The sequence below is a fragment of the Neoarius graeffei genome, chromosome 17 (genome assembly GCF_027579695.1).
Source record: "Neoarius graeffei isolate fNeoGra1 chromosome 17, fNeoGra1.pri, whole genome shotgun sequence".
In the NCBI taxonomy this organism is placed as follows: Eukaryota; Metazoa; Chordata; class Actinopteri; order Siluriformes; family Ariidae; genus Neoarius; species Neoarius graeffei.
In genome coordinates this window covers 50,016,433-50,038,085 of record NC_083585.1, presented here as the reverse complement: position 1 = coordinate 50,038,085, position 21,653 = coordinate 50,016,433, and the positions used below count along the sequence as shown (strand labels likewise).

General features: G+C 41.9%; 1 protein-coding gene across 1 annotated transcript in view; it reads right to left on the bottom strand.

Moving 5' to 3' along the window:
• The window catches only part of b3glcta (beta 3-glucosyltransferase a), a 456,351-nt gene extending 435,101 nt beyond the window's left edge, over window positions 1-21,250 (bottom strand). The window contains exons 1-2 of the mRNA XM_060943556.1: window positions 21,150-21,250; window positions 18,829-18,980 (exon numbers count right to left, since the gene is read on the bottom strand). Coding sequence (XP_060799539.1) covers window positions 18,829-18,980; window positions 21,150-21,250 — 253 coding nt within the window. The remainder of the gene's footprint in view (window positions 1-18,828; window positions 18,981-21,149) is intronic.
• Between the last annotated feature and the right edge of the window lie 403 nt (window positions 21,251-21,653).

Here is a 21,653-nt window from a genome sequence, read left to right as displayed (position 1 = left end):
GTATGTGGTTTGGCATTGTCATGTTGGAAAATGCAAGGTCTTCCCTGAAAGAGACGTCGTCTGGATGGGAGCATATGTTGCTCTAGAACCTGGATATACCTTTCAGCATTGATGGTGTCTTTCCAGATGTGTAAGCTGCCCATGCCACACACACTAATGCAACCCCATACCATCAGAGATGCAGGCTTCTGAACTGAGCGCTGACAACAACTTGGGTCGTCCTTCTCCTCTTTAGTCCGAATGACACAGCGTCCCTAATTTCCATAAAGAACTTCAAATTTTGATTCGTCTGACCACAGAACAGTTTTCCACTTTGCCACAGTCCATTTTAAATGAGCCTTGGCCCAGAGAAGACGTCTGCGCTTCTGGATCATGCTTAGATACGGCTTCTTCTTTGAACTATAGAGTTTTAGCTGGCAACGGCGGATGGCACGGTGAATTGTGTTCACAGATAACGTTCTCTGGAAATATTCCTGAGCCCATTTTGTGATTTCCAATACAGAAGCATGCCTGTATGTGATGTAGTGCCGTCTAAGGGCCCGAAGATCACGGGCACCCAGTGAGTTTTCCGACCTTGACCCTTACGCACAGAGATTCTTCCAGAGTCTCTGAATCTTTTGATGATATTATGCACTGTAGATGATGATACGTTCAAACTCTTTGCAATTTTACACTGTCGAACTCCTTTCTGATATTGCTCCACTATTTGTCGGCGCAGAATTAGGGGGATTGGTGATCCTCTTCCCATCTTTACTTCTGAGAGCCGCTGCCGCTCCAAGATGCTCTTTTTATACCCGGTCATGTTAATGACCTATTGCCAATTGACCTCATGAGTTACAGTTCGGTCCTCCAGCTGTTCCTTTTTTATACATTTAACTTTTTCAGTCCCTTATTGCCCCGTCCCAACTTTTTTGAGATATGTGTTGTTGTCATGAAATTTCAAATGAGCCAATATTTGGCATGAAATTTCAAAATGTCTCACTTTGGACATTTGATATGTTGTCTATGTTCTATTGTGAATATAATATCAGTTTTTGAGATTTGTAAATTATGGTATTCCGTTTTTATTTACAATTTGTACTTTGTCCCAACTTTTTTGGAATCGGGGTTGTATTCTAAATAGTGTATCAGAACACAAACTTTATGGTTGCATAATATTCATACTATGTAGTATGCCAAAATAGTATGCAACAACAGGATTTAGGTGTTTTGACATTAGGCCAGCCTTAAAAAAATTCTTTGTTAGCAGTAACCCGGCCAGGTATTTAAAAAAAATAAAAAAGTTAAAAAATTTGCAGGTGAAACATCTGTAGTAAAAAATTAACTAACAAACAAACAAACAAACAAATAAATAAATAAAAACCTTTTGGCCTGCCAAATGGCCCCTATCGTACACCATACCCGTACTGACTGCTGCCAAAACCAATACATGTAGCGCCTAGCGATTGGTCCATTTGACACGGTGAAAAGAAAGCCGCTGTCTCATTGGTTATTCAGCGTGTTTGCTAAAATGGCGTCCAACAACCATGCCGACTGCAAATTGTTTTTGATATCTGGAGCAGTGAATAATGACACTAAAATACGCAATAAAATGGTGCGCGTTGATTGTTCTAAAACTTGCAAAAGTGTGTTCATAGAAAATGGAGACAAATATCGGATATTTGTATAGACGAGGATGCTGATCTAAGTCACGTACCGGTACATGTTTTCATTCGTACACATGGTACAAGGGGGAGCGCGAAACCTACTGCAGGTACTCATGAACTTGAGATTGACTTGAGTTCTTAAGTTTCACATTTAACTCTGTAGTTTAGATTTACTTTTACTTACTATTACTTTTTGCAGAGATTACAATGTCATGTATGTTAAGTTTGTGACATTTGATACTTTAAAAGTTGTACATTTCTGTGTCAGACGTTGATTTTTTTCTGGCCCTATGTAGTGTTAGAAAGATTATTAAACTCGTTCAGTGCAGCTCTATAGTTCTTGACATGATATTAAATGGGAACTGAAGTCATTTTTAAACTTACTTTATTTCTTCATTAACGTTTTATTCAATTACATTTTCGGTTTTAGTATATTGTGACTCGTATCGGCAACTAATTGCAATTAAATATTATACTTATCGGCCTATTCGGTTTTTAGCCATGTTGAATTTAGTTGGTTTGGTCCACGGCAGGCGTCGCTCATCCGCACGATCTTCACGAGACTTGTGCGAGATTTCGAAACGTGAAGTGTCAGCCAGGTGTCAGTGCCGCCATTTTGAAAATTGTTTTCCAAATGAAATATTGCACAAAAACGAGTTTAAATGATGATTACTGCCGACTTTTTTCAAACTTTCCTGATTGCTATCAAAACTAACAAAACTTCTGGCTTGATTACATCAGCATTCGAAAGAGAGCGCGCGCGTCTTTTGACAACATTGGCAGATATCGGTCACTTTGATTTCCACTGTATGTTTTGCTTCCGTCCTACGATGTCTCGCACAGGTCTCAATAAATCTCATTTATGACCATTGCTTTGACATATGGACTGATATATTACAGAGCATATTTCAAACACTCATAACTTGCTATAGCAGTGACAAAATAGCTATCAGAAATGCATTCCTATTTAATAAAAAGTGAGATAAATAGAATTTTGATTAAAAAAAAATTGCCTTCAGTTCTCCTTTAAATGGAGAGTTTGATTTATATATCGAACTTTGTGTTTCACGTTAGTGACATTTTGATACTTTACATAAAAGTTACCAACTTGTTCTGTGTCAGATATTAAATTTTTCTAAAACACAATCAGATTTGCATGTCAAATAAAATTATTTGCTATAAAATGAATTACACTGTTGCAAGGCTTGTAACGTATGTAATGTGTGGGTTTTTATATGGCCTGTCTGAAAAAAATTTTCTCCACAAATGCCTGGTGATCTTGAACAGGCAAAAGAATTTTCCTCCGCAAATACCTGGTGATCTTGAAGGGGGATTTTTTTTTTTTTTGGCTGCCTGCCTACTGGAATTTTTCATACCATGTTACCACCAACAAAGAATTTATTAAGGCTGACCTTATTTAGTATGGTTGTATGGTTCTAATAGGAAAAATGCAGTGTTCAAGTAACCCAGTGATAACACCCACAGAATATTAAAAAAAAAAACACGGGAGGAATTATTTTTGACAGCTTTTCTAGAGTGTTTACAATATAAATACAGTTATAGCTGCTTTGCAAAACAAAACGGGATACCTGTATTCCCCAGATTTAAATTCATTCCTACAATCACAATGTTCATTCAACAGTTCAGTGAGCCATCACTGAAAACAACATGACTAAATCATGTATCGGAACACCTTAATCCTGTGGTTGCATACAAAATATGGACAGTAAAATAGGAAATAAAAACACAACCAGAGGATTTACATGTTCAGAGCTACAATTTAGTATTAGTAGTATGCATCTAAAAAGGAAAATGGTGTGTTCAATTAACTGAGCATTGTAAAAACATTGCAGGAAATTATTTAACTCTGAGATCTTTTTTTCTTCAGTAATAAATACATTTTTTACACTCCAGAAACCAGAAATGTGTCGAATTACAATGTTCATTAAAACACTGTGGGTGTTGATCATCACTAAGACCTCACTGAACACATCATTTCCCTTTTTGGCTACATTCTACAATACTGTAGGTGCTAAAGAAGGCAACTGGACTTGCTTGAAATTCTTGAAGACGTTTCACCTCTCATCCGAAAGGCTTCTTCAGTTCTGTCTGACTAGTGGGGCGTTCCAGGTATTTGTCCTCTAGTGGACCAAAAGCAACCCTAAGGAGAGTCGTTGAGGTCACATGGGCCGTTGACCCTCTCAGGCTACATCCACACGACAATGGCAATGATATATATTTTTTTTAAATATCGCGTCCACATTGGCAATGGATCAGTAAAATATCAGGTACATATGGCAACGCAACGCTTGCTGAAAACGATGCAATACACATGCCACACCTCTACGTGCGCTGTAAGACGGTCCCATCGGAGACACCAGAACAATAGAAGTAGACGCATGCGCACAAACCCCTTCTTCTGTAGCATCAGCCACATAAAGTTTTGATTATTAATCAGTAGCGTAAAACGAAAGACGCGGAAAGAGGAATGAATGGGGGTAGATGGAAGCCGGTACGGCAACATTCTGATATCCTCCAGAATTCTTTAATGGTCCGGAATAAATTGAATGCTACACGTTGATGGATTACTTTGTTCTTCTACGCCCTTTTTGAGGAATGTATTGTTGGACTTAAACCAACATCTGAAGAGGTGAGATCGCGCCTTTTTTTTTTTTTCCTGTTTTTGCTGGCGGGATTGTTTTTGTTTTTGGAAAGCAGTGAAAATATTTTGTAAGCGCGTTTCATGAACCAAGTTATAGGATTTGTTGACAACTCGCATCGAGTTCTTTACACTTCTACCCGGCGTGAAGCACTGACAGTCATGTGGTTGTGACATCATCGTAAACAAATCCGTTCTACTCATCCAGACGACTTCGCAACGGCGCCGTTGCCAGATTTTTCCACTCTGGAACCCGTTCTCAAAAGATTTCGTTTTGGGGCACCCAAAACGCTGGTGCCGTGTGGACGCCAGGCCGAAACGATAAACAATTTTATCAGATTCACCTGAATCTGTTGCCGTGTGGACAGGGCCTCAGTCATCCTGTAGATGTTATGGTCACTGGGGGCCAGGTGTGAACGGTGTTAGCAGTCTAGAAAGTTGTTAGGGTGATCTGTGGGTCGTTGAAAATCACATGGGTCACAAAAGCAACCCTAAGGCAAGTCGTTGAAATCACATGGGTTGTCGACCCTCTCGGTCATCCTGTAGGTTGTTTTGAGTCAAACAGTAGGTACTGGTCTGTGTGTGCTGTGGGTTTCCGGTAGACCTCGATAGATAGTTTTCACTGATGTCATGGCATTCCGGGGAACGCCCTCCAGCCACCATCTTGTGGGGCAAACAAAACGGACCATCGCCATTACCGGCTACGTTATCTCGGATGAATTTATGAAGTTATATAGTCAGTTTTCTAAAATAAAGATCAATGTCGGCAAAATCAAGCAAACAGAAGTATATAGATACATTAGACGACATCTCACGACAACAGTATGCAGCCAAACTGGCCTTGATTGGGGGAATTGACCCCTACGAAGTGGACAAAAAGATGCATTTTCAAGTGACTATGCAGGGCTGCCAAAGCCTGAAACTGACTTCATCAAACTTGAAAGGCTGTCTGATATATACAACTTTATATATTCACAGCGCACCTTTTGTCGGATGCCGCCTTTTTCACGGCTGAATCGTGCAGATCCGATTTTTTTTTTTTGGGGGGGGTGTTGGAGTGTCTGATTATAATTTCAAAGTAAATTCTGTATTAAAATTACTAAATAAGCAAATCTGTTACAGTCCATGAAACAGGAAGTATAAGGATGAGAAAAAAACAGTTTAAATCGGAAAGCTGCGCACATTTGCGCAGTCCTACACACCGCTCGGGCTGCGCAAATGTGCGCAGCTTTCCGATTTAAACTGTTTTTTTTCCTCATCCTTATACTTCCTGCTTCATGGACTGTAACGGATTTGCTTATTTAGTAATTTTAATACAGAATTTACTTTGAAATTATAATCAGACACTCCAATGTCCCCCCTAAAAAAAAAAAATCGGATCTGTGCGATTCAGGCGGCATCCGTCAAAAGGCGCGCTGTTTGCATCCCAAACACAAATCAAATCATACAGAATAGACCTCAAATGTTTTTCAAAAATGACCCTTGCGTGAGTGAAGTGACAAGTTTCAAATAGAAACGTGACAAACGAGTGATATTAAGTGTACATTGCAATGTAAACGTACACTCAGCGGTTCCAGTTAGGCATTCTCCAGAGATTGTTCACATGATGTTTTGGTTTCCAAAAACAAACTTAAACGCAATTGATTGTTTATTTAAACAACTTACCACTTATAAAATGATCGGAGCAGACTTTGCTGTGTTTGGAAGGCTGATAATCCTTGCGGTTGATTCTCGCAAGCCATAGATTTCTCCTTTGTATGCTGAGTTTCTTTGTCTGCTCGCCTTCGTGCTCCCGTACAGTGGGAATTCCATAAAAGCTCCGGTTGACTTCATCATTTGACCTATTACGACAGCCGTGAATACAACAGGTGTGCACCATTGCTAGCTTTAAATAGCCTGCTTGGGTTCTTTTGAAGACTTTGTACTCGCGCGTTACAATGTGTGCTCAGTCACCCGTATGGTAAGCTTGACCCGCAAGATGGCCGCCACTAGGGAATCCCCGACTCTGTGACGTCAAGTGAAAACTATCTATACTCAGGCTTCTGTCTTGTTTGATGTGCACGCCACAGTCCAAAAAGGCTAGGTTGTTTCCACTGACGTCCTCCTGAGTTAATTTGATGTTGATATCCACTGTATTGATGTGTTCTGCGCAGGCTTCCACCTCATGGGTTTTGATTTTTACCCAGATGTCCTACCGGAAACCCACATACACAGACCAGTACCTACTGTTTGACTCTCACCACGCACTGGAACACAAATTGGGGGTCATTAGAACCTTACATCACAGGGCTCAGAACTCCAACATTAGAGGGAAAAGAGAAGGAGCAAAAAACACCTCAAGGAAGCACTTCAGAAGTGCGGGTATCCCAGCTGAGCTTTTGTCAAGACCAAAAAAAAAAACATAACAGGGAAGAAAACAGCAACAAACGCAAGAACATTCCCTACATTTCTGGACTATCTGAGAAACTTGGGAGGATTTTCTACAAACACAACATCCCTGTACATTTCAGCCCCAGTAACACTCTGAGGCAGAAATTGGTCCACCCTCAGGGCAGAATGCCCAGACATAAACAGGACAATGCAGTGTACACAATTCAATGCAGTGAGGAATGCACAGACCTGTACACTGGGGAAATGAAACAACCGCTTCAAAGGCGCATGGCTCAACACAGGAGAGCCAGTTCCTCAGGCCAGGACTCTGCAGTCTATCTTCATCTCAATAACAAAGGACACTTGTTTCAGGACTACAATGTACACATTTTAGCCAGAGAAGACTGGCAGTTTGAAAGAGGAGTAAAAGAAGCCATCTTCGTCAACCTGGAATGACCAGCTCTTCACAGAGGAGGTGGTCTGAGACACCATAGGCCACCACAATGCAGTCCTTGGTACACTTCCCAGAAAACTGAATACACATCCACACCAAGACTCAGCTGACTTCAACGACTCACATGATGGCAGAGAGAGCCAACGACCCACAGATCGCCCTAATGACCCTCTAGGCTGCTAACACCATTCACACCCGGTCCCCAGTGACCCTAAGGCCAAGTTTACATTAGACCGTATCTGTCTCGTTTTCTTCGCGGATGCACTGTCCGTTTACATTAAAACGCCTGGAAACGCCGGGAAACGGGAATCCGCCAGGGTCCACGTATTCAATCCAGATCGTGTCTGGTCCGGTGCTGTGTAAACATTGAGAATATGCAGATACGCTGTCCTGAGCTCTAGCTGGCGTCGTCATTGGACAACGTCACTGTGACATCCACCTTCCTGATTCGCTGGCGTTGGTCATGTGACGCAACTGCTGAAAAATGGCGCGGACTTCCATCTTGTATCACCTTTCATTAAAGAGTATAAAAGTATGAAAATACTGCAAATACTGATGCAAATACTGCCCATTGTGTAGTTATGATTGTCTTTAGGCTTGCCATCCTTCCACTTGCAAGTGGTAAGTGACGCGCATGCCCGATATGCACTAGAATCACACACACAGCGGCTCAGTCCCAAATCACTGCTCGCGCGCTCTGTGAGCTGCGCAGGGCCGGAGTGCGCACCCTCCAGAGCGCACTCGCTGTTCAGGGCGGAGTGATTTGGAGCGCAGGATGCCTGCGGAGCCGAGCGTATCCGTGTATTGGCGTTGCTGTGTGCACGCGAATCGTGTATTGAGGTATTTCATCTGACGTCACAGGGTCACATGTCGCCCCGGTGTCCGCCATTTTGGACGGCAAGCTACATACTAACGCTGCAGACAGAGAGGGAGAACCAGCTTGGAAAAAAACGTGTTACAGACACCTAGAATAGATTAATATGTCAGTAAGCACTCTATAAATAACCATGGTGTTTGCTTGTTGTGCTGTGGGCTGCCACAACAGACAGGGACAGCGTGCAGGACTCTCCTTTTACCGGTTTCCTACTGACCCAGACAAGAGGGCCAAATGGATCGCAGCTGTGAAGAGACAGGATTGGGAGCCAACAGAGTACTCCAGACTTTGCAGTGATCATTTAATTTCAGGTTAGTTTATCAGTCAACGCAATTTTGATAAAATATATAGCAAAAAGTAAATGGGTCAGTGTTTGTTAACCCATCTGAGCAGTGAAACAAGGCAGTGTTAATTTGTCTAGGGTTGCATGTAGCAGACATTTTGTTCTCCTGTTTGTCATGTATTATTTTCCTTTTGATGAATAAAGTTTATAAATACTACTTATATCATGTCATAGCCGGAGCTCGCTGGCGCGCCGGGGAGCTCGCTAACGCGCCCGGGCGCCGGAGCTCGCTGGCGCGCCCGGGCGCCGGAGCTCGCTGGCGCGCCCGGGCGCCGGGGAGCTCGCTGGCGCGCCGGAGCTCGCTGGCGCGCCGGGGAGCTCGCTGGCGCGCCCGGGAGCTCGCTGGCGCGCCGGGGAGCTCGCTGGCGCGCCGGGGAGCTCGCTGGCGCGCTCCGGCTATGACATAATATAAGTAGTATTTATAAACTTTATTCATCAATAGGAAAATAATATTCTATTCAATATTCTATTCTAATCGCCCAAACCTGTGTATGGCGATGGGTCAGTGAACAATCCTGGTGGAAGCAGGTAAACGTCGTTCTCTAAGCCTGCTAACCTCAATTTTTGCAAATACCTCTCCCTCTGCTCGCCCTGTAAATGCCCTACGTCGCTGGATAGTGAAGGTGTTTTCTGCATCTCGCTCCTTTTTCTTTTATGTTTTTCGTTTGTCGCCTTCCTCGCATTCAAACTGATTCGAGCCGTGCCGTCCAAAATGGCAGCATCACATGACTTGGTCACGTGGGTGAAATACCTCAATTGGCGTTGCTGTGTGCACGCTAATCGTTTTAAAAATGTTAATCTGATGATCCGCTGATACGGTCTAATGTAAACCCCACCTAACACCTACAAAATGACTGAGAGGGTCAATGGCCCATGTGACCTCAACGACTCTCCTTAGGGTTGCTTTTAGTCCACGAGAGGATAAATACCTGGAACTCCCCACTAGAACTACTGAAGAAGCCCTTCAGATGAGAGGTGAAATGTCTTCAAGGATTTGCAGCAAGTTCAGTTGCCTTCTTTAGCACCTACGGATGGCGATGACCTGGATGACTGAGAACCTTTGCAGACTTTCTACCATACTAATTTATGGAAGCCTGTTTCCACCACTTAAAAAATTTTGTCATCTTCTTCCAACTTGCCAGTACTGTTGCCAAGTTGGGGTCTATGTAGACCCTATTGTCCCACATCATATTAACTGGAACATAGGTTTATGCCCGATGCCGTTCCTGCCACAACCCTCCCATTTCTGGGAGGAACTCACATTTACACCTATGGGCAATTTAGGCCCTGTCCACACGGCAACGGATTCAGGTGACTCCGATACAATTGCTTATCGTTTAGGCCTGGCGTCCACATGGCACCGGCGTTTTGGGTGCCCAAAACGCAATCTTTTTGAGAACGGGTTCCAGAGTGGAAAGATCTGGCAACGTTGCCGTTGTGAAGTCGTCTGGATGAGTAGAACGGATTTGTTTACGATGACGTCACAACCACATGACTGTGAGTGCTTCACGCCGGGTAGAAGTGTAACGAATATCACCAGGAAAAAGCCTTACAGAGCACTAGTGAGAGTGAAACACGAGCTTGGATATTATTATTATTATTATTATGTTCAGTGTTAGTTCACAGTAGTAATGCAAGAAGCAGAATAGTGACAGTAATAGTGAAGCAAAAACATGCAATTGTACAAACACTGCAGCTCTACAGCAAAATATTCATTTATGAAATGGTCTGATTCTTAACACCAGTAGTGCCAATGATCTTCTCATTGCGATGCGAGTTGTCAACAAATCCTATAACTTGGTTCATGAAACGCGCTTACAAAATATTTTCACTGTGAATATTTATTGTGTAATGGTGCAATCCCGCCAGCAAAAATAGGGGGAAAAGGAGCGATCTCACCTCTTCAGATGTTGATTTAAGTCCGACAATACATTCCTCAAAAAGGGCGTAGAGGAGCAAATTAATCCAATTTATTCCGGACCATTAAAGACGCCGCCTTCCGCGTAGAATCATACGTCATCCTCGCCGCCATATTGGAGAGGTCAAAGCGGAGAATAAAGATTAGCTGCATTTAACTGTACCAACAGGTTTACCGTCCAAACGAGATCATATGGAATTACCTTTCACAGGTGAGAAACAGCAAATTAATCCATCAACGTGTATCATTCAATTTATTCCAGACCATTGAAGACGCCGCCTTCCGCATAGAATCATATGTCATCCTCGCCGCCATTTTGGATAGGTCAAAGCGGAGAATAAAGATTAGCTGCGTTTAACTGTACCAAACAGGTTTACTGTCCAAACGAGATCACATGGGATTACCTTTCACAGGTGAGACTGGAAAAATACTTTTCATTGTATTTGGTCATTATAATGTAATTTTACGAACAGATTTTCCTGACTTTGTGGCTAATATGAAGTCTCGCGCATAATAGTTTATGCGCATGCGTCGTTACTTCTATTGTTCTGGTGTCTCCGAAGGGACCGTCTTACAGCGCCCCTAGAGGTGTGGCATGTGTATTGCATCATTTTCAGCAAGCGTTGCCATATGGACCTGATATTTTACTGATTGTTGCCCATTTGGACGTGATATATTTTTAAATAACATCTCGTTGCCGTTGTCGTGTGGATGTAGCCTTAGAATAACCAATTAGCCTAACTGCATGTATTTGGACTGTGGAGGAAACCCATGCAGACATGTGGAGAACATGCAAACTCCACACAGAAAGGCCCCTGTCGGCCACTGGGCTCGAACCCAGAACCTTTTTGCTGTGAGGCGACAGTGCCGCCCTGAAAAATTGTGTCATAATACTTGAAAATGTATGTTATAATAATGGGAACATATACTTATGACTTTTTATCTCATAATTATGAGATACTATCATAATTGATATAATAATTACTTAATTTCATAATAATGGGAACATTTTCTCTGAATCATGAGATAATACCACGTTTATGAGGTATTGAGTAATTATTATGAGATACCAAGTCATAATTATGAAAAACTCTTTCATATTTCATTATGATGAGATAGCAAGTCATTATTATGACAAAAGTATCTCATTATGAGAGACTAAGCAATTAATATGAGATCCTAAGTCATAATTATGAGAAACTCATTTTATTATGAGATAGCAAGTCATCCTTAAGGGAAAAATCTCTCATTATTATGAGATATTAAGTAATTATTATGAGAAAGGTCTCTCATTATGAGATAAAGTAATTATGAGATAGTAAGTCATAATTATGAGAACCTCTATTATTTTATTATTATGAGATGGAAAGTCATCCTTAAGGGAAAATTCTCATTATTATGAGATTGCAAGTTATAATCATCAGACACCAAGTCATTATTATGAGAAAAGCACCTCATTCTTTTGAGATAGAAAGTCATAATTATGAGAAAACTCTCATTGTTATGAAATATTATTATGAGAAAGGTATCTCATAATTATGAGATATTAAGTAATCATGGGATACTAAGTTATAATTGTGAGAACCATTCTCATTTCATTATTATGAGACAGCGAGTCATTATTACGACAAAGGTATCCTATTATTATGAGATTGCAAGTTAGAATTATCAGACACTAAGTCATTATTATGAGAAAAGTGTCTCATTCTTTTGAGATAAAAAGTCATAATTATGAGAAAATATTTCATAACACTGAAATGGTTAAGTTATTATTATTAGAAAAGTATCTCATAATTGAGATACTAAGTCATAACTGTGAGAACCATTCTCATATTTAATTATTATGAGATAGCAAGTCATTATTATGACAAAAGTATCTCATTCTTATGAGATAGAAAGTCATAATTATGAGAAAGCCATCTCACTGTTATGAGATATTAAGTCATTATTATGAGAAAGGTGTCTTATAATTATGAGATACTTAGTCATAACTGTGAGAACCACTCTCATATTTCATTATTATGAGATAGCAAGTTATTATGACAAAAGTATCTCATTATTGAGATAGAAAGTCATAATTATGAGATACTATGTAATTATTTTGAAATCCTAAATAATCATAATGAGATACTCAGTCATAATTATGAGAACCTCTATTATTTTATTATTATGAGATGGAAAGTCATCCTTATGGGAAAATTCTCATTATTACGTGATAGGGCGGCACGGTGGTGTAGTGGTTAGCGCTGTCGCCTCACAGCAAGAAGGTCCTGGGTTCGAGCCCCGTGGCCGACGAGGGCCTTTCTGTGTGGAGTTTGCATGTTCTCCCCGTGTCCGCGTGGGTTTCCTCCGGGTGCTCCGGTTTCCCCCACAGTCCAAAGACATGCAGGTTAGGTTAACTGGTGACTCTAAATTGACCGTAGGTGTGAATGGTTGTCTGTGTCTATGTGTCAGCCCTGTGATGACCTGGCGACTTGTCCAGGGTGTACCCCGCCTTTCGCCCGTAGTCAGCTGGGATAGGCTCCAGCTTGCTTGCGACCCTGTAGAACAGGATAAAGCGGCTAGAGATAATGAGATGAGATTATGAGATAGCAAGTGATAATTATCAGACACTAAGTCATTATTATGAGAAAAGTATCTCATTCTTTTGAGATAGAAAGTCATAATTATGAGAAAGCCATCTCACTGTTATGAGATAAAGTTATTATGAGAAACGTCTCATAATTATGAGATATTAAGTAGTTGTGAGACACTAAGTCATAATTGTGAGAACCATTCTCATATTTCATTATTATGAGATAGCAAGTCATTATTATGACAAAAGTATCTCATTCTTATGAGATAGAAAGTCATAATTATGAGAGATTCATTCATCTCATCTCATTATCTCTAGCAGCTTTATAATGTTCTACAGGGTCGCAGGCAAGCTGGAGCCTATCCCAGCTGACTATGGGCGAAAGGCGGGGTACACCCTGGACAAGTCGCCAGGTCATCACAGGGCTGACACATAGACACAGACAACCATTCACACTCACATTCACACCTACGGTCAATTTAGAGTCACCAGTTAACCTAACCTGCATGTCTTTGGACTGTGGGGGAAACCGGAGCACCCGGAGGAAACCCACACGGACACGGGGAGAACATGCAAACTCTGCACAGAAAGGCCCTCGCCAGCCACGGGGCTCGAACCCGGACCTTCTTGCTGTGAGGCGACAGCGCTAACCACTACACCACCATGCCGCCCATTATGAGAGATTATGTAATTTTTATGAGATACTAAGTCATAATTATGAGAACCTTTATTATGAGGTGGAAAGTCATCCTTATGGGAAAATTCTCATTATTATGAGATTGCAAGTTATAATTATCAGACACCAAGTCATTATTATGAGAAAAGTATCTCATTCTTTTGAGATAGAAAGTCATAATTATGAGAAAATCTCATAACAGTTAGATGGCCAAGTTATTATTAGAAAGGTATCTCATAATTTTGAGACACTAAGTCATAACTGTGAGAACCACTCATATTTCATTATGAGACAGCAAGTTATTATTATGACAAAAATCTCTCATTATTGAGACAGAAAGTCATAATTATGAGATATAATGCAATTATTTTGAAATCCTAAATAATCATAATGAGATACTAGGTCATAATTATGAGAACCTCTATTATTTTATTATTATGAGATGGAAAGTCAATCTTATGGGAAAATTCTCATTCTTATGAGATAGAAAGTCATAATTATGAGAAAGCCATCTCACTGTTATGAGATAAAGTTATTATGAGAAAGGTCTCATAACTACGAGATATTAAGTAATTTTGAGATACTAAGTCATGACAGATGGGGAGACCACAGACTGTATGGGTCGGCAGCAACTCCTCCAGCACCATCACACTGAACACGGGGGCCCCCCAAGGATGTGTGCTAAGCCCCCTCCTCTTCACTCTGCTGACCCACGACTGCACACCAACATCCAGCTCAAATCTCTTCATTAAGTTTGCGGATGACACGACTGTGGTGGGTCTCATCAACAATGGCGATGAGACAATCTACAGGAGTGAGGTGAGCCGCTTGGCCATGTGGTGCAAGGACAACAATCTCCATCTGAACGTGGAGAAGATGAAGGAGATTGTTGTGGACTTCAGGAGAGACCACACCCAGCATGCTCCACTATCTATCGACGGTGCTGCAATGGAGAGGGTGAGCAGCACCAAGTTTCTGGGTGCGCACATCTCTGAAGACCTGTCCTGGAGCAACACCACCGCATCACTGGCCAAAAAAGCCCAACAGTGTCTGTACTTCCTCCGCAAACTGAGGAGAGCAAGAGCCCCGGCCCCCATCATGCACACATTCTACAGAGGCACCATCGAGAACATCCTGACCAGCTGCATCACCGTGTGGTACGGCGCCTGCACCGTGTCCTGCTGCAAGTCTCTGCAGCGCATCGTGAGAGCAGCTGAGAGGATCATTGGTGTCTCTCTCCCTTCTCTAATGGATATTTATAAGTCTCGCCTCACCCACAAAGCCATCAGGATTGCGGGTGACCCCACCCACCCATCTCACAGCCTCTTCAGCCTGCTGCCGTCGGGGAGGAGACTGCAGAGTCTCCGGGCCAAAACCAGCAGGCTCAAGGACAGTTTCTTTCACCAGGCGGTCAGGAGGCCCAACTCCCTCCCTGTTCTGCCACTCCTCCCCCCTCTGCCCCCTGCCACAGATTCTGCTCGCACACACCCCTGCCCCCCCTTCAGCATCTGACATGTCATCCTCACAGTTTCCCCTCCCAACACACACACACACATACATATATACAGTTGTGTTCAAAATAATAGCAGTGTGTTTAAAAACGTGAGTAAAGCTCAAAATCCTTATAATAGTTTTTATTTCCATGCATTGGGAACACTGCACATTATATTCTACATCAAAACATGAAGAAAAATGTATCAATATTTTAATTACTTTACAGAAAATGAAGAAAAATGAACATTGGGCTGTTCAAAAAAATAGAAGTGTCTGCATTTTTCATTACAAACTCCAAATATTTACTGTATAAACTGAAAAAATCTTAAGGATTTAGTATTCCTGTGAATCACTAAACTAATATTTAGTTGTATAACCACAGTTTCTGAGAACTTCTGGCACCTGTGAACAGGTATTCCAGCCCAGGATGATTTGACAACATTCCACAATTCCTCTGCATTTCTTGGTTTTGCCTCAGAAACAGCATTTTTGATGTCACCCCACAAGTTTTCTATCAGATTAAGGTCCGGGGATTGGGCTGGCCATTCCATAACTTTCATTTTGTTGGTCTTGAACCCTGATGCTGCTCGCTTACTGGTGTGTTTGGGGTCATTGTCTTGTTGAAACACCCATTTCAAGGGCATTTCCTCTTCAGCATAAGGCAACATGACCTCTTCAAGTATTTTGATATATGCAAACTGATCCATGATCCCTGGTATGCGATAAATGGGCCCGACACCACAGTAAGAGAAACATCCCCATATCATGATGCTTGCACCACCATGCTTCACTGTCTTCAGAGTGTACTGTGGCTTGAATTCAGTGTTTGGGGGTCGTCTGAAAAACTGTCTGCGGCTCTTGGACCCAAAAAGAACAATTTTACTTTCATCAGTCCACAAAATGTTTTTCCATTTCTCTTTAGGCCAGTCGATGTGTTCTTTGGCAAATTGCATCTTCTTCAGCACGTCTTTTTTTTGAACAGTGGAACTTTGCGGGAGCTTCTTGCCGATAGATTAGCTTCACACAGGCATCTTCTAATTGTCACAGTACCCACAGGTAACTTCAGACCGTCTTTGATCACCCTGGAGCTGACCATTGGCTGAGTCTTTGCCATTCTGGCTATTCTTCGATCCATTCGAATGGTAGTCTTCTGTTTTCTTCCACGTCTCTCTGGCTTTGCTGTCCATTTTAAAGCACTGGAGATCATTTTAGCTGAGCAGCCCATCATTTTCTGCACTTCTTTACAGTATACGTTTTACCTCTCCAATCAACGTTTTAATCAAAGCACGCTGTTCTTCTGAACAATGTCTGGAACGACCCATGTTTCTCAGGTTTTCAGAGAGAAATGGATGTACAACATGTGCTGGCTTCATCCTTAAATTAGGGCCACCTGATTGACACCTGTTTTTTTCACAGAATGAATGATCTCACTAATTAAACTCCACACTGCTATTATTTTGAACACGTCCTTTTCACTTAATTATTCGATTACACAGACTCAGGAGCATGCATATCATGAATGTTGGGTCTGTTGGTTTTCTATGACTCTACTACACCTACTGGTAAATTATTTGCCATGTAGAAATATAATTTCCACCAAAAACAGTGATTGATCTGGTTAGTCGTGTTGGACTGCTATTATTTTGAACACAAGTGTACATACATCTCATCGTTCATTAACACACTGAACTCAGGGACCGCACATCTCACTTTACCTCGCTCATTTGCACTATTCCGCACTACCTCATCTTAACAGAGTGTTAAGTGTAGAGTGTTTATACTGTTTATATTGTTGTTGTTTTTTTTTTCAATTATTCTATTTTTATTTATTGCATTGCCTGTTTGCACCGTGGGTCAGAGAGGACTGATATTTCATCTGTGCTGTATGTCGAGCATGTATAGCATATTTGACAATAAAGTTGACTTGACAACTGTGAGAACCACTCATATTTCATTATTATGAGATAGCAAGTCATTATTATGACAAAAGTATCTCATTCTTATGGAATAGAAAGTCATAATTATGAGAAAGCCATCTCACTGTTATGAGATATTAAGTTATTATTATGAGAAAGGTATCTCATAACTACGATATTAAGTAATTCTGAGATACTAAGTCATAATTGTGAGAACCACTCTCATATTTCATTATTATGAGATACTTTTGTCATAATAATGACTTGCTATGTCATTACTGAGATAGAAAATCATAATCATGAGATATTATGAAATTATCATGAGATACTAAGTCATAATTATTAGGACGTTTATTATGAGATGGAAAGTCATCCTAATGGGAAAATTCTCGTTATTATGAGATAGCAAGTGATAATTATCAGACACCAAGTCATTATTATGAGATATTAATAAAACATTGGTTTCCACGACTGCGGGGAGAGATAAGTGGTAGGGAAACTAGACAGAACAAAAAACTTGATCAGTTGCCAGTTCGCACTGTACGATACTCTAAAAGTCCACTTCCTTACCTTGTTCAACTTCTGAATAGCACACTGGAATTGGAATGGCTAATCTCATCTCATCTCATTATCTCTAGCCGCTTTATCCTGTTCTACAGGGTCGGAGGCAAGCTGGAGCCTATCCCATCTGACTACGGGCGAAAGGCGGGGTACACCCTGGACAAGTCGCCAGGTCATCATAGGGCTGACACATAGACACAGACAACCATTCACACTCACATTCACACCTACGGTCAATTTAGAGTCACCAGTTAACCTAACCTGCATGTCTTTGGACTGTGGGGGAAACCGGAGCACCCGGAGGAAACCCACGCGGACACGGAGAGAACATGCAAACTCCGCACAGAAAGGCCCTCGTCGGCCACGGGGCTCGAACCCAGGACCTTCTTGCTGTGAGGCGACAGCGCTAACCACTACACTACCGTGCTGCCAGAATGGCTAATCATGATGTTTTATTTTGTGTATATATATATATATATATATATATATATATATATATATATATATATTTGTTTGTGATTTTAACTCCAAGTATGTTTGATTTGTCAATGTACCTTTTATCCAATGTACAGAACATGTAATTCAGCTCTTGGGCTGCCAAATGTTCTTTGAATAAAACCCGTTTATAAAACTCATTTAAGTTGTTTTTGTTATGAAAAACCTCATTGTTATGGTGGCGGAAACAGCCTTCCATACACCAGAACACCTAAACACTGTTGGTGCACACTATGTAGTGTGTAGAATAGTGCACACAGAGAGGATTTCAGTGTCCTGATGAAGCAGTGTGCAGATCAAAAGGAAAATGCTGCCTTCAGTGCAAATACACATCCACACAGTGTCATTCAGGACTGGGGCAATTCATTCATTCATTCATTCAACCCTGTTCTGGATTGTTGTTTTGCTCAGTGTACTTTATACTCCATAGAAAAAAAAGTCAAAAATGTTGTGCTGTTTTCACCAATGCAGTGAACGCAGCTTCTGCACAAACTCGAGCAAGTGAAAGCAGCTCCCTGCCTCCCTCCCTCCCTCCCTCCCTGCCTGCGCTACAGTGTTACAGTGTGTCTCTAAAGTATCACAGTGACACTTTCCGCCTCAGTTCTTCCCCAAGTCCACAACTCTGATCCCAAACCATCCAACTACTGCCTGGGAAAAGCCTCCGTCATGCTGAAAGCAGTCGGCAGCTCTGTGATCATTAAGCAGGCGGTTTGTGATGCGGTGTAAAGTTACTCTCTCCACTTCCTGTGCGATTCTTTAAAAGCAGAAAGCACTAGCTGACAAGCAAAAGTAGCGCGTGCACAAACACTTCTCGTGCAGCCCTGCCTGAGCGGATCGGATCACTTACCGAGGGAGGGGAGGAGAACCGCTGCTGCTCTGCACCCGAAACCAGCCATCATTCCAGCCAGTGCGCTCACCCTGACAGATCCCCGGGAAACTGCCTTCACTCCGAGATCAGAGTCGGGATTCAACGCCAGGGTGATTCTGCACACGCGCTTCCTGTTAGAGGGGAAAAAAGGAAAAGAAAGAAAACGCGTCTCAGTGGCGCCCTCTGGTGGACACTGTTCCAGGACTGACTCACTGATACTGTAACGGGGAATACCGGTACATGCACGCTGTTAGGAAAACGGTCCTTTTTTCTCTTTCTTGCTTGATTGTTTTAGTTTTCTTGCTTGGTTGGTTAATTAGTTGCTTGCTTTTGTTTGTTTTGCTTGCTTGCTTTTTGTTTTGCTTGTTTAGTTGGTTAGTTGCTTGTTTGTTTTTGTTTTCTTGCTTGTTAGTTGCTTGTTTGTTTTTGTTTTCTTGCTTGTTAGTTGCTTGCTTGCTTTTGTTTGTTTGGTTGGTTAGTTGCTTGCTTGTTTGTTTTCTTGCTTGGTTAGTTGCTTGCTTGTTTGTTTTCTTGCTTGGTTGCTTGGTTAGTTGCTTGTTTGGTTGGTTAGTTGCTTGCTTGCTTGCTTTTGTTTGGTTGGTTAGTTGCTTGCTTGCTTTTGTTTGTTTGGTTGGTTAGTTGCTTGCTTGCTTGCTTTTGTTTGTTTGGTTGGTTAGTTGCTTGCTTGCTTGCTTGCTTGCTTTTGTTTGTTTGGTTGGTTAGTTGCTTGCTTGCTTGCTTTTGTTTGTTTGGTTGGTTAGTTGCTTGCTTGCTTGCTTGCTTTTGTTTGTTTGGTTGGTTAGTTGCTTGCTTGCTTGCTTTTGTTTGGTTGGTTAGTTGCTTGCTTGCTTGCTTGCTTTTGTTTGGTTGGTTAGTTGCTTGCTTTTGTTTGGTTGGTTAGTTGCTTGCTTTTGTTTGGTTGGTTAGTTGCTTGCTTTTGCTTGGTTGGTTAGTTGCTTGCTTGCTTTTGCTTGGTTGGTTAGTTGCTTGCTTGTTTTCTTCCTTGTGTGTTTGGTTGGTTGCTTGTCTGTCTGTTTTGGAAAGGGCTTTTGGTTTCCTAAAAGAGGTTCTGTTGGAAGGTTTGGCATATAATCTTTAAGTGTTTGCCTACAAGGACAAAACAAGTACTTTAAAGATTTTAGATTTTATGCAGGCAGCAGAGTTAATTCACTTTTAGTACATAGGTGTTTTGACTTTATCTCATCTCATTACCTCTAGCCACTTTATCCTGTTTTACAGCATCGCAGGCAAGCTGGAGCCTATCCCAGCTGACTACGGGGGAAAGGCGGGGTACACCCTGGACAAGTCGCCAGGTCATCACAGGGCTGACACATAGACACAGACAACCATTCACACTCACATTCACACCTACGGTCAATTTAGAGTCACCAGTTAACCTAACCTGCATGTCTTTGGACTGTGGGGGAAACCGGAGCACCCGGAGGAAACCCACGCGGACACGGGGAGAACATGCAAACTCCGCACAGAAAGGCCCTCGCCGGCCACGGGGCTCAAACCCGGACCTTCTCACTGTGAGGCGACAGCGCTAGCCACTACACCACCGTGCCGCCGTTTGACTTTATTATTATAATTATTATTATTATTATCATCCTCCACAGTCTGGTGATCATGGTACAGATTCATTTTATGAACATAATTTAAATATAGTAATATGGTATCAGATTTATTGGAGGTGGCATCACGGTGGTGCTATAGTTGGCAATGTCACCTTGTAGCGAGCATGTTCTGGGTTCAAACATACCAGCTGCTTGAGGCCTTTTTGTGTGGAATTTCCTTGTTCTTCTCGTGCCTGAGTGGGATTCCTCTGGGTGCTCTGGTGACCCCCCCCCACAGTCCAAAGATATGTGGATTACGGTAGGTCAATTAAATTGCTCATTGGTGTGACTGAGGGTGTGAATGGCTATCTGTTTCTCTATGTTCGCCCCATGATAGATTGGCAACCCGTCCAGCGTGTACCCCGCCTCTCGCCCAGTGTCAGCTGGGATTGGCTCCAGCTCACTCACAACTGGCAATGGGATAGAAAATGAATGAAATGAATTAATTGGAGGGAGGCATGGTGGTGCTGCTCCAAGGTCCTCAGTTCAACCCTGAGCCATGTCTCTGTGGAGTTTCACATGTATTCCATTTGTCCAGCTGGGTTTCCTCCAGGTTCTCTAGTTTCCTCCCACCACCTAAATGCAGGAATGCAGGTGGACTGATGACACTACATTTCCCCATTTGCCCATGTGCATGGCGTCCAGAAATCGGATTGGTATCATATCCAGGGTGTAGTTTCCTACCTTGCACACAGCATTCCTGGGATAGGCTCTAGATCCACTGCACCTCTGACCAGGATAAAGCTCTTAATGAAGAAGGACGAAAAAATATTCATTGGAGCCATTATAGTGTTTTATTCCTGAAGTTTTCATCCTCAGAGTTCAAGCACTAATGCTGTTTTAAAAGTGCTTTTCTGTGTTATTTCGCTGAGGAAATTAACAACTTCTTATAAGAATCACATTTGCATTTTAAACCAAATTCGGAGCAAGTTACATATGATGTTAATTAGTCTTTTAACTATAACGACTGTAAATAATAAACTTTATTATACATCTCATCTCATTATCTCTAGCCGCTTTATCCTGTTCTACAGGGTCGCAGGCAAGCTGGAGCCTATCCCAGCTGACTACGGGCGAAAGGTGGGGTACACCCTGGACAAGTCGCCAGGTCATCACAGGGCTGACACATAGACACAGACAACCATTCACACTCACATTCACACCTACGCTCAATTTAGAGTCACCAGT